The 15,505-nt window shown below is 44.2% G+C and overlaps 1 protein-coding gene across 1 annotated transcript in view; it reads right to left on the bottom strand.

Annotated features, from left to right (window-relative positions):
• ST13 (ST13 Hsp70 interacting protein) overlaps positions 1-15,488 on the bottom strand; it is a 33,658-nt gene extending 18,170 nt beyond the window's left edge. Inside the window, 8 exon segments of the mRNA XM_043502171.1 lie at positions 589-721; positions 6,411-6,476; positions 7,862-7,927; positions 8,513-8,612; positions 8,718-8,786; positions 10,191-10,217; positions 10,219-10,246; positions 15,247-15,488. Coding sequence (XP_043358106.1) covers positions 589-721; positions 6,411-6,476; positions 7,862-7,927; positions 8,513-8,612; positions 8,718-8,786; positions 10,191-10,217; positions 10,219-10,246; positions 15,247-15,356 — 599 coding nt within the window. The 5' untranslated portion in view covers positions 15,357-15,488.
• Between the last annotated feature and the right edge of the window lie 17 nt (positions 15,489-15,505).

Below are 15,505 nucleotides of genomic sequence, written 5' to 3' on the forward strand. Positions count from 1 at the left end.
AACCAAGACAACACCACAGAAAGTAATTAGAGAATTTACTAAACTTTGCTTAACAAGGCCAATTCTCAACTTTAATAGCAAAAACTCATTCTTTATTCTATTTTTTAAAAAGGCTGTCATAAAACCCACCCATTTAATTGTAATTCCTTATTACATTTAATACTTGTATTACAAAAAGTAAATTAATTTACAAAATTATAGTATTTCATTACAGGTTTTTGGACATTTTAGAGAGGAGCCTTCATTACTAGTCCTAAACAATTTACTTTTACTAGTATAAAGTATGTTAGGATTCTTTGGCATGAAAGACTAGCAAAATTCAAGTTATACAAGTTCACGATTCCAAATCACACAGATAAAAATCATATCCCTACAGTTAAGAACGTTCAATGACCTAACAGAAGATTTGGCGTGGCTAATAAAAGGACATTTAGTACCAGAAACATTTACATTCCCATTAAATCTCTTCCTCCCCACAAAACAGACAGATAATCCATTCCAGGATTGTGAATTGTTTATGTTAGAAAAAACAAAATGCCTCCCTCACTAATGAACGGAGAGGTGAAACATGGCTTGACAATTCTTTACCTGTGAGCTTTCCCTCGCCACTTGTAGGTCTGTGCTGAATCTGGGTTTATTTGAATGGCTCTGTCACAGTCTCTACTGGCAGCATTTGGCTTCTGTAGTTTCACAAAGACACTGACAAAAAGGACAATATTTACTATACATATTTAAAAAACAAACTCTCACAGGCAAGAAAACTAAATGAATATATTTAAAGAATTCTAAAGACAAAAGATTTTCACTGGTGAGAGTTCTGTCTTAGTTACTGAAGTTTGCCATGTAGCTCCTGGACAGGTAAATCATGAGAAAGGGTAGCGCAAGCTTTCATCAGTGTGCCTCAGTCTTGATCAGCCAGAATCACTTGAGGGTGGAAGGAAAATAAGGAAATACAAGGATGCAGAGTTAAAGTTCTATGTCCTGTGTTAAAAGGTTTTCTAGTCCTAAACACACAACTCAGATGCACTGTAAAGTTGCAAAAGAAAGGAGTACTTGTGGCACCTTAGAGACTAACAAATTTATTAGAGCATAAGCTTTTGTGAGCTACAGCTCACTTCATCGGATGCATGCCTAAATTTTTTTTCATGAAGTTGACAGATTTCCCCTCTATACGGCTAAATTCCGTGCCTTGCATAATCACAGGTTTCAGAGTAGCAGCCGTGTTAGTCTGTATTCGCCAAAAGAAAAGGAGTACTTGTGGCACCTTAGAGACTAACAAATTTATTAGAGCATAAGCTTTCGTGAGCTACAGCTCACTTCATCGGATGCATGCATCCGATGAAGTGAGCTGTAGCTCACGAAAGCTTATGCTCTAATAAATTTGTTAGTCTCTAAGGTGCCACAAGTACTCCTTTTCTTTTTGCGAATACAGACTAACACGGCTGCTACTCTGAAACTGTTAAAGTTGGATCAGCAAGGGAAAGAAATTCTCAATTGATGGTAGGAACCAGACAGAGCTGGTGCGAAGGCCAATTCATAAAACAGTGAATTGAGAAGGTTAACAGGGATGCTGGGTTTGAGGGTAGACTACATGGAGCATTGACCAATGACCCAGACTGGACAGAAAGCTGTGCTTGGACCCAGACTGGACAGAAAGCTGTGCTTGGATGAATGACTTATGGTAAGTCAGTGTCCTTAAGCTACTGATGTTTTTCTATGTGGTTTTTTATTCAGAGAGTAATTTCAGTATTCAAAAACCAATCTGGATTTTTTTCACTCTGATTTTTCTTCTAAAGGAACCAGACCAAAAAGCTTTTGGCAGGCCTATCCCAAATAGGCAGAAACCATTAGTGACAGAAACAGTGGGTATTTAAGGAATAAAGGCCTAATCCAGGTTGGGTACAAGAAATTAAGGCTTTCAAATTGGTTTAGTATTACGGTCTAGTTTCAGAACACGATAATAACTTATAGCTTGTCACATCACTTATAACTAGATAGCTGCAGACAAATTAAGGACCTTATGACCAGTACTGTATGTGAAAAGATGTTTTTGGCTAAATGGACATACGATGGGACCAAACAGAAACCTTGAAGAACATGTAACATTTTGGGACTCCAACATGGAAACCTGGGACAGAAACTTTAGGCCAGAGGTGGGCGAACTATGGCCCACGGGCCTCTCCTGCCCGGCCCCTGAGCTCCTGGCCCGGGAGGCTAGCCCCAGCTCCTCCCCTGCTTTTTCTCCTCCCCTGCAGCCTCAGATCACTGGGAGGCGGGGCTCTGGCTGCGTGGTGCATGGCTGGCTCCAGCCAGGCAGCACAGCTGCCTATCCTGGTGCTCTGCACGGTGCAGGTGTTGAGCCGCCAGTGCTCCAGGCAGTGCAGTAAGGGACAGGGGGGTTGGATAGAGAGCAGGGGAGTTCAGGGGGTATGGAACAAGGGGTTGAATGGGGGCAGGGGTCCTGGAGCGGTCAGGGGGACAGGGAGAAGGGGTTGTTGGATGGGGCAGGAGTCCCGGGGGGCTGGGCCACACCTGGCTGTTGCCTCCCCAAACCAGCCCTCCATACAATTTCAGAAACCGATGTGGCTCTCAGGCCCAAAAGTTTGCCCGTCCCTGCTTTAGTCTATAAGTACACAAGATATTTTCAGCTATACCCCATAAGTAACATTTCGGTATTCTATAAACTTTAGCTTTGGACTGCTTAGCAAAGCTTTTTCTAATATTCATCTAGGGAGAGCATGTTTTATTTCACGATTTCTTCTGTTTCAGTAGTTGCAATTTTGTCCTGGACACTGCTGCATAAGGACTATAACTGGAAGGTACCTGGCCTAAAACGACCTTGGGGAAGGCAGAATCAAGAACATGCCAATGGCTACAAAATCCTTTCGTAGTATCATAAGGAGGCTGTCAAGAACCAGTGCAGGAAGAGGGAGAGCCAACCATGAAAAGTAAGAAGTTCTAAACTGCAGTTGTTTACAGAAAAATATTTTCAAAAGCAGCAGCTTCTCCCTGTAGTCCCATACATCATATAAAGCTTTAACCTTTATACTGCAGCCAGCACCCTATCCTCCTCATAATCCACCATCAAGAAATTCACCAATTCCTGCTAGTCTACTGCTACACCATGTAAATAACCACGCATTTTATAAAGTTTAAGTTTTGTTATCAAATTAATCAGTGATTAATTAGCAAGGAAATAAGTTATGTGGTGTGACAGGGTCAGGCGAGAATGTTACAGGAGAGTAGTAGAAGGTAGATATATTAGCCCCAGATTAAGCAGGTCCCTTCCCCCCCCCCCCCCCGAGTAAGATAATGGATTGTTCCAGAACAATCAGGAAGTTGCTGGAACCAATTAAGGCAGGCTAATCAGGGCACCTGGTTTTAAAAAGTTAGTTAGTGAGACAGGTGCGAGGAGCTGGAAGCAAGAAGCTGAGAGTGAGTAGGCGTACTGCTGGAGGACTGAGAAGTACAAGTGTTATTGGACATCAGGAGGAAGGTCTGGTGGTTAGGACAAAGAAGGTGTTGGGAGGAGGCCATAGGGAAGTAGCCCAGGGAGTTGTAGCTCTCACGCAGCTGTTACAGGAGACACCATAGACAGCTGCATCCACAGGGCCCTGAGCTGGAACCCGGAAGTAGAGGGCAGGTCTGGGTTCCCCCCATCCCCTTATTTGATACAAGAGGAGCTGATCTGGATTGTGAGTCCCACCAGAGGGGAAGGTCTCTGGCCTGTCCCCCAACCCATTAGGTGGGGCAGCAGAAGACCGTGAGGGATTGTTCTCCTTTTCCCCATGTTGGCCAGCGATGAGGTTAGCCAAGCGAACAGCAGGTTTGTGCCACTAACAAAAGGAGCCAAACTGAGGACTGCTGTAAACATCTGAGGCGAACAAATCTGCCAGAAAGCACAGAACCCACCAAGGCAGAGGAGGAACTTTGTCACAGTACTTATGAGCCACTTAAGCATTTCCACCTCTCACACCATTTTATCAAACGTGTTGCAGGAAGATTTTAAAAGATGTTGAAGAATTAAGAGCGTGTTTGAAGCTATACAATTCTGTGTGATACTGTAAGAGTCCACATTTTCTTAAGCTAGGTCTGGAAATACAGTGCAAGCCAGATAGAAAAGGGGAGTTGCATTTGCATGATCAAGATCTGGTCTCAAGCAACAAATTATGGAGGTACCTGGTAACCACTCCAGCGTTAGAGACTATTCTTAAAACAGGGCATAAATCCCTTTATTTCTCCAGAAGTAGGCAACCAAGTGATGTTAAGTTTCATACAGTTTTTACGCCCTCTTTATATTTTCTGTGCAGTCTTTCTGTCTCATTTCTCTCCATAAATTTATAATATGAATCTGTGGTACTGGCTGAAATTTTCCTTGTTTCTTACTTTTCATTGTTGACCAAGCAGACAAAGCTTGATAGAGGTGGATCCTGAGGATATTTAATGCAGCCAGTAGCTTTAAAAAAAGCCCAAATGCTGAATTTGGGGACATCTTTAGCAGCTACTCATGTTATAACTGGAAGTTTGAGACACACACACACACACACTTGATTGATATAGAGGTGTACAAAAGTGATTTTCTGAGGTAGAGGCGACTGGGTGCACAGAAGCCTGACCAATAAGGCTATGTCTATCTAAAACCTTCTGTCAGGAGGTACACTTTCTCTGTCAGGTTTTACCTTACAGCAGAAGAGTTTCACATGCAACTTCTGACACAATGGTTAATACACAGCTTTTGACAGACAGTATTCTTCATCTACTACCCACCATAAGTCTTCCCCACACTTTGTAGAACCCCACCTACAACATTAAAAAAAAATATACAAACCTTCATTGAGTGGTTGATACATCCACCATACCAGACAAAACCACCAGGGTTTTGTGTTGTGTGGTCTATAACATATTAGAATGGCAAGACGTGCTTATTTATGGATAAATGGAGGGTATATATTAAGTTATTAATTTCTAATTTATTTGGGTTTGTATAGCAATCTCAATGATTCATGACGGGCTGCACACATGCACGTGGAACAATGCTCAATTGGCCAGAACAGAAAGTGAAGGTTAGCTGGACTGGATGACCCAGGAAGTAATTTTCATATCCAAGTGAGAAAAAAAAAAATCTAAACGAAGTTAATTGCAGATGGTCTTCTTGTTAACTATAACACAAGAATCTTTAGATTTTCCTTGTAAGTAGGGCCCTACCAAATTCACAGTTCTACTTGTCAATTTCACAGTCCTAGGATTTTAAAAATAGTAAATTTCATGATTTCAGCTATTTAAATCTGAAATTTCAGGGTGTTGTAATTGTAGGGATCATGGAGTGATCCCAAAAAGGAGTGAGGGGAGGCAGGGGGGAAGAATAGAAGGGATCACAAGGTTTTTGGGAAGGGGGGGTTGAGTTGCTGCCACCCTTACTTACTTCTACGTTGCTGCTGGGGGCAGTGTTGCCTTCAGAGCTGGGCAGCTGGAGAGTGGTGGCTGCTGGCAGGGAGCCCAGCTCTGAAGGCAGAGCCAATTGCCAGCAGCAGCACAGAAGTAAGGATGGCATGGTATAGTAATACCACCTTTACTTCGTGGCTGTTGCCTGCAGAACTGGCCCCTTAGTCAGCAAGCCGCCACTCAGCTCTGAAGGCAGCAGCGCAGAAGGAAGGGTGGAATGGTATGGTGTTCCACCCTTATTTCTGTGCTCCACTGGCAGGACGTACCTTCAGGGCTGGGTATCTGGCCAATAGCCACTGCTCTCCGGCGGCCCAGCTCTGAAGGCAGCACAGAAGTAAGGGTGGCAATACAGCAACCGCCCTAAAATAACCTTGTGATCCCCAGCAACTCTCTTTTGTGCCAGGACCCCCAATTTGAGAAACGCTCGTCTCCCCTGTAAATCCGTATAATATAGCCTAAAAGCACACAAAAAACCAGGATTTTCACAGATTTCCGTGATGAGTTACTTATTAGAGTTTGTTATCCTGCATCTTTCAAACTGGAAGTCCCAAAGAAGCATATATCATCGTCTTTCACAGAGCAGACAAGCCATTTCATCTATTTCAGAATCCTTCATATGGCTGCTCTGCAATTATAAATAATGCATTCCTCTTATGATTCATCCATAACCTTCCAACCACGCGAGGAATGGAAAAAATAGAGACTGAACAATGTAACAGGAGACAGTCTATCACATCTGGCTTGCAGTCCAATAACTCCCACGAATGATCTGAAACTAAAAGCTATTTGCTTTTTCGCCCCAATCTTTACACAGATTCATAATGTCCTTTCTCCTTAAATCTCCCCTCAAATTATAAACAAGCTGGAATCTCAGCTTTCCAGTCCATCATAGCCCCTTTAAAAAGATCAGGTTATGTATAGAAAAACAATCCTGGTCTATATATCACTCACCTGGCTCGCTTAGATACAGATGGCTAAATGAGGATTCAACTTTATTGCTTCAGTGAACAAGTCAATGGCTTTCTGAGTTCCACCTGAAGGCAAGTACCAGGAAGGTTCAATAACCTCACAGTGAGATAAAATCCAGATTCCATCATCTACTGGGTGTTGTGTACCATCAACATATGAAGAAAAAGTCACATCTGTCTTAAGTTTACAGTATTGCTGAAAACCAGCATGATCCAAATTACAATGAAATAGATTATCTCAGTGTACTTTGCACACCTGACTTTTTTTGACTAGTCATTTATTCAGTTTCCCCCTTTTATTATGTGGGTCTTCCACACAGCAACAGGGAAAGAAAAACACTTAAAACTTGGAAGTGCAATGGTAAAACAAAAACACGCATGGGAACTCATGGACAGATGTAATACCCAAAACCAACTTGAAATTTAGTCAATTTAAAAAATAAAGTTAAATATTTCCATTTGAACAATTCGCTATAGAAAATCTAATGTCAGATATTTTGGACAAAAATTAGTAATCCCTAGAAAGACAGCCCAAATTTACTTTTAACCACTATTAAAATGGAGGAATTTTAAATTTAGTGTGTATTTAGTAAGAAAGAAATACCTCCTTAAATACTCTTATCTTCAAAGGATCCCTTTAAATAAGACTATCTGCATGTAAGGCAACTGTGAGATTAGCAACAAAAATATTCCAAAACAGTGGAAGGCAGCAGAGAAAGGAATCGTGAAGACATCAAGATTTACAGCTAAAGCATATGGACTGCAAGGACACAACACATGTTGCTGTTAAAACAGACTTGGGCAAGATGGACACGTTTTTTAAAATGGACATTCCATAGATCCACATCAGGTTCCCCAACAGTACACAACCAGGCAGCAGAAATAGAGTACTCTCTTCATCAATTCGACTAGTAACAATTTTACCAGTATGGATTTAAGAGCTTTGTTCTCTGTTGGTTCCCCACCCCCATCCACCCTCTCTTCTTTTCCTGGGCTAATCCTTATTTGTTTGTTTATTTATTTAACTAAGGTGTTTCAGAATACAATTCTGAATATATAGAATCTTATATACAAAATGAAGTTGTGTTGTGCCAGGATACCAATGAGGGAGTGGAGGGTGTTAAACAATAAGTTCTGGCAGGCAAGAAGAGTGGTATCCACAGTCAAAAAGCAGGGTGTGCAGACCAGAGCTCCCCCATTGAACTTCAGTATTACCATGCTTCTAGGCATCTCGTTAAGACAACAAATTATATCTGGAACTCAATACAAGGATGAATTCCACCAGCAGAAGCTTTTAAACAATCCATGCCTAGCCCCACTCCTTCCTGCAAACTGGAAGGATTCCAGGATGCTTTAAGTCAGATTTTCCAGACTTGTTAGTGAAAGCAAGTGAGAACAGCAGATAACAGCTACCCCCTCCAAGGTATGTGCTAAGGTACAGAACCCCTCACCTTCACCTAGGGCATGAATGCCCTCCATCTTCTTCTCATTGGCCTCATCCATCATCTCTTCAGTTACTATGAAACAAAGTCAAGTCCAAAAGCAAGCAAACTCAGATGGGGGTCAGGAAAGGGAACTAATATTCTCTAACTCTAGGGTCTTCTTGCCTAATTTGGGCTAATGGACTCACAGTAAGCAAGCAGAGACTCCAAGTATATTTAATTCAATTTTAAAAAGGAAGGGAGGAGAGCAACACACTGTTCATACAGAATAGGGAGGACACTAAATATTATTTTTTATTTGTTAGTGTGGGATTTCTATCTTTAGTTTTCAATCAGACATTTTAAAATGTTTAGTGGCCCATTTTTATGTCCAGTAATGAGTCTCACCAAAGATAATGGGAGTTTTGCTAATGTCTCTGATGGAAGCAGGCTTTTAATTAGGAGAGACCTTAACTTTCAATGGATGATTTTTCTGATCAGGAGAAGGGAAGAGGGAGAACCGAAGGCATTAAAAGCAATGACTGTCTGTCTAACTAATGTATGTTTCCTTTGAGTTTGATTTTCACTCAACCTCCTCCCTCCCCCAAAAAACACAAAACTGAAAACCATATAGAAGCACAACTCCTTCAACGCAATGGAAGTTGAAGATGTTATGTTTACCTCCACATTTTCACTATCCCATTTCTTGGGGATCATCCTTGTCTGGTTCAATCACTCCCTCGTAATCAATTTCTGCAGAGAGAAAAATAGTGTTCAAATCCTTAAACGTGGAAAATTAAATTCTTCCACCTACAAATACAATAGATAGTGCTACATTCATGTTCAAATTGATGAATAGTTGCAGTAACCACAGTTACTTCCTCACCCAGTCACTCTCTTCACTCTCAGGCTCTGGTGGCTTAACTGGCTCCTCTGGCTGCTTCTCCGTTTTGTCCTAATAAAGGGAGGACAGAAATCTGTAAGTACATGTTATCTATGGTCAAGTACTCCTTTTCCAGACCAACAATCCCAAGGCATCAGAATAACTCCACTACAAAGTCTTCAGCAGTTAAAGGATATCCCATGTATGGCTAAGGAGTTTTATTTGTAGTTTTAAAAGTACAACATAAACCCTTCTCACTTTCCTGCACTAATGCCAACTTCTGACCCATAAACTGCTGTTTGTCAGACTTTCCTTCAGGGTTTATGTTTTAATAACTTTGAAGTAAGTTGGCCCACATAGTATCATCCACTCACTAGAGCCAACATTTCAATGAACACTAATTTGCCCCTTACTTACAATCAGAAGAACCAAGGTTTGAATGAACCACAAAAACTGGATTTCTCTTGCCCACAGATGTGCTGATTTGTGGTCAGAGAGCCTCTTTGCATAGTATCTAAAACAGCTTTTCCTATCCATCCGTACAGTAAAACTCAGCTTGTGTCTCAATTACTGCAGCATCCTTTTCTATGGCTTTGACAGTGTAATCATGCTCCACGCATATCCATTCAGAATGCTGATGCAGAGATCAGTTTCTTAGTCTGTTACTCAGGCCATAACACCTTTTTAGCATCCCTCCACTAGCTTCCCTCACTGCTTATGCATCAAACATAATGTTGCTTGGCTTCACTTTCAAGGCCCTTCATGGCCAAATTCTGCACCTTATCTTTTTGTACACTGTCCAGATGTTGATTCCAGGCTCCACTGAGTACTGGTTACATTTTCCAACAAGCACCTTTGTGCTTTCTCCCACACTGCCACTCATATTTGGGGAAAGCTCTCCATGAAATCTAAAGCTACCTCATCTTCATCCGCCAGCTCTCCTTTGTCATGATGCCTACAAAAAACTTGACGATAGGTAAGTCACTGGTGCACCGATACCACTGTCTATCAAGCTGACCAACACTGTCTCATTGTTTCCTTACATTCCTGTATGTATTCATCTGTTGCCTCTTCTCTTATACTTAGATTGTAAGTTCTTTCAAGGAGGGACCATCTTTTTGTTTGTACTGCAGCTAGCACACTGGGGTCCCTGGACCATGACTAGAACACCTAGGCACTATGGTAATACAAATAATAAATAAGGGATCAGGTACTTTAGACGATGGTGTGTGGCAAGTCTGCATGCACTTTTAACAAAAGGCTCATAATAGCACCCTTCAGTCTCTGAAATTGTCACAATCCAGCACCAAATATACAAATTCCTTGATGCAGTTACCTTCTTTGGAAGTTTAAACAAATCCACTTGTCCCATTCTTTGTGCAAATTCTGACAGCAAGGTTTTTTTTTTTTTTTTAGATTTTTGTTTTGGGGGGGGGGGGAAAGAAGAGCACTTAGTCCTTATGGTTTATCTCTTACCTTCATTGTTTCTGCGGGGGCATCGTCCCGGAGCAGGTGGTATCGTACCTCCCATGCTTTTAAAAAAAAAAGGGGGGGGGGACAAAAGTTATTGAAGTGCAGCCTTTCAGCAGGGTTTTAGTTAAAAAGAATGAGAAAGGACTGTCCCAAGAAAGCTGAAATGGAATCAACCCACCAGTTAACATCTGTCAAAGGGAAAGCACCAAACAGCAAAAAAATGCACACCAGCCCTTGTATCTAGCTTAATCAGCAATAGTTAGTTCTGACTCAGTTAACCCTTGCACTTTAAGCTCTCTATTTAAGACACTCATTTAAAAAAATAAATTCTGCTTTTTTAAAAGCAGAAATGGGTCATGCTGCTCTCTGACCTATAGATACATTTTGGAGAAATGTTGGATATAATTTGTTAGATCCTTTTTGATCTTTAGATAATGCAGCATTAAAAAAAATGCGAGCAGTTTTCACCCACTAAGAACACAGACTTTTGATGGAAGGAACCAGGAAATGAAAAACTAGCCATTTGAAATGGTACACTAAACCCATTCATGCTTTGCTATGTAAAAAAACCCCAACTAAACAAAACAAAATCGTATGTGAGATGTCCCACAAATAAAAGACTAACTACACAACAGAAATATTGAGTCGGCCATACACAAAATACTATCAAATGCAAATGAAACACTAGAAGATAGATATCTGCTAGAGTACTCAAGTGTTTCTTTAACACTAGATTAGTAGTATTTACGTAGCATAAACACGCTGCATTAAGACTTTGGATGAGCAACAGGAAGGAGAACCAGTGTTCGAATGGTCTAGCTCAGTGTTTCTCAACCTTTTGTGCTGGCAACCCCTTTGGACTTAAAAAAAATTGTGACCCCACCTTCCTGAAAAAACTGCAACCTCTACCTTAAGCTCAAGTTGAAGGGCTTCTGCCCCGCTCAGGGGTCCAGGCTTCAGCCAAGAGCAGGGCTGAAACATGTAAATTAGCTTTGCAGGTTCCTCTGTGTCATGGGGATCCAGATAATTGTCCTCCTTCCTACTCCCTAATGCTGGCCCCGTTTGTGACCCCCCCCCACCCTTGGGATCACAAACCCCCAGTTTGAGAAACACTGCTTTAGCTCAATAAATAGCAATTGGGCATGCAAGTTCATTATATAACAAACAGTACTGCATACAATATTGGGGACAGGTATTAGTGCCTGGTGGTATAGGCCCCCGGTGAGGGCCTGAAACCCAATTGCACCTTCTTCATAGGGAGGAGGGATAGCTCAGTGGTTTGAGCTTGGCCTGCTAAACGCAGGGTTGAGAGCTCAATCCCTGAGGGGGCCATTTAGGGATTGATCCTGCTTTGAGCAGGGGGTTGGACTAGATGACCTCCCGAGGTCCCTTCCAACCCTGATAGTCTATGATTCAGGGCCGGCTTTAGGGAAAATTGCACTGGGTGAACTTGCATTTTTGTGCTATTACCCCTGGCCCCCAGGGCTCCAGATGCTCCCTCCCTTCACTCCAAAGGCTTGCTCCCCTCCCTAACCCCCGCACTCCCTTCATTCCTCACTCTTGCATCCCCTCCTGCACCCACCATGGGGAACTGATCTAGATGCACAAAGTAGCTGGCATTGCTGCTTGCCCCCCTGAACTGCTACTCCTTTGCCCCACACACTCCTACAGCGCTCTGAGGGGGAGGAGGAACACCAGGGCTCCCTGCATCCAGGTCATTTTCCCTGCCTGGGCTGCGTAAGGAGAAGGCACAAGAGAAGCAGCTCCTGCACAATCCAGGTGGCGAAGGTGACCTGGATGCAGGGAGCGCGTGCGTGCGTGCGTATAAACAGCTAACAAAAGCCAAGCTGGCCAAAACACCAGTCATGTGCTGCTCCCACTAAAAGGGAAATATCACATTATTTCTCATATGAACTATTAGGGCTTGAATTAAATGTTTGTATGAAATTGGGGTGAATTTAAAAACTGTTTAAAATGTTTTGAAAATAAAAAATTTGAAAAACTTAAATGACACTGTAAATAAAATGTATTATTCATACTAGTCTTGCTAGTCCTTTCCCACCCCTGCAGGCCGAGAGGCACACAGACTAGGATCAGGGCCAGCTGTGCCCCCAAAAGACCACGCCGACCCTCCAAATCCCTCCCCAGACCAAACTGAACCAGACACGACCCACATCCCTCCCCAGACCAGGGGCACTGGTGGAAGGGAATGGGGCAGGGAGAACTGGGGGAGATCCAGACTCCCCCAGGGGAACTAGTGGGGGGATGGGACAGGGGGGCACTGGGTCTCCCCCAGGGGTGCTGGAGCGAAGGGACTCCAGTTGCTTTATGGGCCTGGGCCGAGGGGGCTCACCTGGAACAAGCAGCACCCACTGGTCAGGTTATCCTCCATTGGGTGCCAGTACTGCCTCCTGCCCAGCATGGTTTGGAACCCCCATACTCCCCAGCTTCCGCATTCAAATAATGGCAGGGATGGGACAGGTGCACAGGGCGGGGAGAGCTGCATCCACAGCACCTCCCACCAGTGCTGCCCCAGGGCTGGCAGGGGCCTGAGAGCCCAGGAAGGAAGCAGGAGCTGCGCCATTTGGGAAGCCCAGCTGTTTGCAGCGCACAGCAGCCAGAAACCCCCGGGGCCTGCCGCCGATCCCCTCCCCCCCCACCCCACCAAGTGGTACAAGCCTCTGGGGGAGAAGCTGGGGCTGGAGCAGGGCAGCAGTGGATAAGGGCTCCCCTTCCCTGGTCACTGGCAGAAGCCCTCGGCCCACCAGCTGAGAGGAGCAGGCGGGGAGGGGCTGGGCTGGGCGGGGCGGAGAGGAACCAGCACTGCAGCCACTTGGCAATGCGCAAGTAGAGCGCCAGGGTGGACCAGCACACAGCACCCTCTTTGGTGGGCCACCGCCCAACCCAAAGGCCAGCCCTGAGTGCATATACCCTTGGGTGCAACTACTTTGCTCATTTTGTTGCAGGTGGGAATGCAGTTCATATGGCAACAGTTCCTTCTAACCTTTTGCCCTTAACAGGCTTTCAGACTTCAGGTTCAATGTCTCTTCTAAGCATTTCTGTAAGCCAACCCAGAGAGATTTCACCATAACTCCCTTAACAATCAGCGGTTCAGCAAATGTGAGCAACACTAATGACTAGTTGAGGCTACACTGCATGTGCCTACAGCTCACAGGGACGCTTGCTTGCTCTTCTGCACTAGCCGTGAAACAAAGCCATTAGTTGAGTTCTAAATAACTTGAATAATTACAGCACCAACATGGACCATACCAAGAAATTAAGATCCCATGCATCCATCTAATGCTTTTAACAACATTTTAACGCCACTATAATGTTGAATGAAAAAAGGAAATGTGTTAGAAACATTTTCAAAGACTGATTCATTGGCTCAAAATATGGGGAAGAGGCAGGAAGGAGTGATTATGTTTGTTTTTGGTTTTTACTCACAAGGTTTTCAATTATTAACCCTAAGAAGCCAATAAATGCTGGGATAGAAACTTGCATTATTCTGAGATCTGCAACTAATACCCCTAAACAAGTACTAAATCAAAGTTGGTTTGAAGGATGAGTAAGTTTTAAGTTCTGATACTTTGAACCATCTCAACCTAAAAAAAATGCAATATACCATATTGTTGACTGTGTGTGGAATTTATTTCTAGCCCTTGTGACACACAAAGTTCTAGACCTTAAGGTACAGGTAAAATGTGATGTATCTGAATTCAAGAAAAAGCTATACAACTATCCAGACTTCAACACATTCTCACTACATAAATAGGGATCGGATATTCAACTCAAAAGATTCCTGTTCTCATGCACACAGTTGAAAGGGATATTTAACCTGAAGTCATCAATTTGAAAAAAAAAAAAAAAAAAAAGTTTTAGGGACTGCATCAACCCCAGGTCCCTGTCAGATTTCGTTGTCTTGTGACTTTGGGGGGGGGGGCTTTATTCCCCCCCCCCAATGTTTCCCTCCAATTTGAGACACCCAAATAGGGGAACTATGTGAAATGCTGTAAAATGTAAGTAGTATACTAAAAAAATGTCTTTCATTTAGTCTTCTACATGTTATCTTAGATGTTACCTGTAAAAATAGTGGGAAAAATAGTATCAGAAAAGAGTATGCTTTTAAAAACTGTGTCTTTTTTACTTACTGCCAGAATTATTGATTTGAAATCTTTCTTCCCTCTCTGAGGAAAATATCAGCAGTGACTTATTTTCTTCTTCCCAAGTTCTTCTGTAGCATCAAGAGGGAACTAGCTGCTTGAACCAAATGGGTGTGTTCCATAGATAGATTTCTTTATATGGCAAAAGTCACTAGACTTTGGTAGACCTTATATTTCTTGTCTTCTGTTTCCAAACAAACAATCAACACTTGTATTTTCACTGCGAGATGCACCTGTCTCAGATCCATTTTATTTCCAGACAGAGCTACAGTGCACACATACTGCAAGTGCCTTACTATGTGGAACCTGGATTGATGGTTGCAAAGGAATAAATCTACAGCTTGCACGGGGTACTGTGGGCACTTTATCTTGTAAGCCACCACACACACTTTTGGGACTGTAAAGTCAGATCACTTGGGCTTTCTGAACCAGGAAGCGGACCTGTTTGGATGGTGGAGGACAAGTAAAGTTCTGGCAGCAGGAACTGGTTTGAAGGAGTTTTAACACGTGCTATACGGTGGCTGCCCCTTGCTGCTAGTTACTCTTGTAGCTCTGAACTAGCCAGTTACATCGTGGGCAGATTTTTTGAGCCAGACGGACAATGGCTGCAGCTACGCGGGTCAAGACATGGGTCATCCCACGGCCCGGTTTAGACCCTAAGCCGAGCGCTCGGTGGCTGGAGGGAGCGGTGCCTCCCCTGCACAGCGCCGCACGCCAGGCCACGCCATGGGCTGGGCAGCGCCGGAGACCGGCTGCGGTTGTTGCCGCCGCGGGGGTGGGGGGTCCGGGTCCAGACGCAGCCAGGACAACGCGCTGGTCGCGCTCCCGCCCCGCCCCGTTCGAGCGCGGAAAGGGCCGCGCCCTGCCCCCCAGCCGGCCCCGCGACGCCGACTCACCTCTCCACCCACTCGCGCAGGAAGCGCAGCTCCTCGCTGTGCAGCAGGCCTGGGCTCTCCTTGCAGAGCCTCACGAAGGCCCGCAGCTCGCTCACCTTCCGCGGATCCATGGCCGGCCGGGCCCACTCACCGCCGCGCTGGAACTTCCCAGCCCCCGCTCAGCTCCGCCTCCCGGCTCCCGTCCCCCGCTGCGGCTGCGGCTGCGGCAGCGGCGGCCGCCCTACCCCGCGCGCAGGCCTGGCCGTGGCCTCCGTCCCGC

The sequence above is a fragment of the Dermochelys coriacea genome, chromosome 1 (genome assembly GCF_009764565.3).
Source record: "Dermochelys coriacea isolate rDerCor1 chromosome 1, rDerCor1.pri.v4, whole genome shotgun sequence".
NCBI classification, from domain to species: domain Eukaryota; kingdom Metazoa; phylum Chordata; order Testudines; family Dermochelyidae; genus Dermochelys; species Dermochelys coriacea.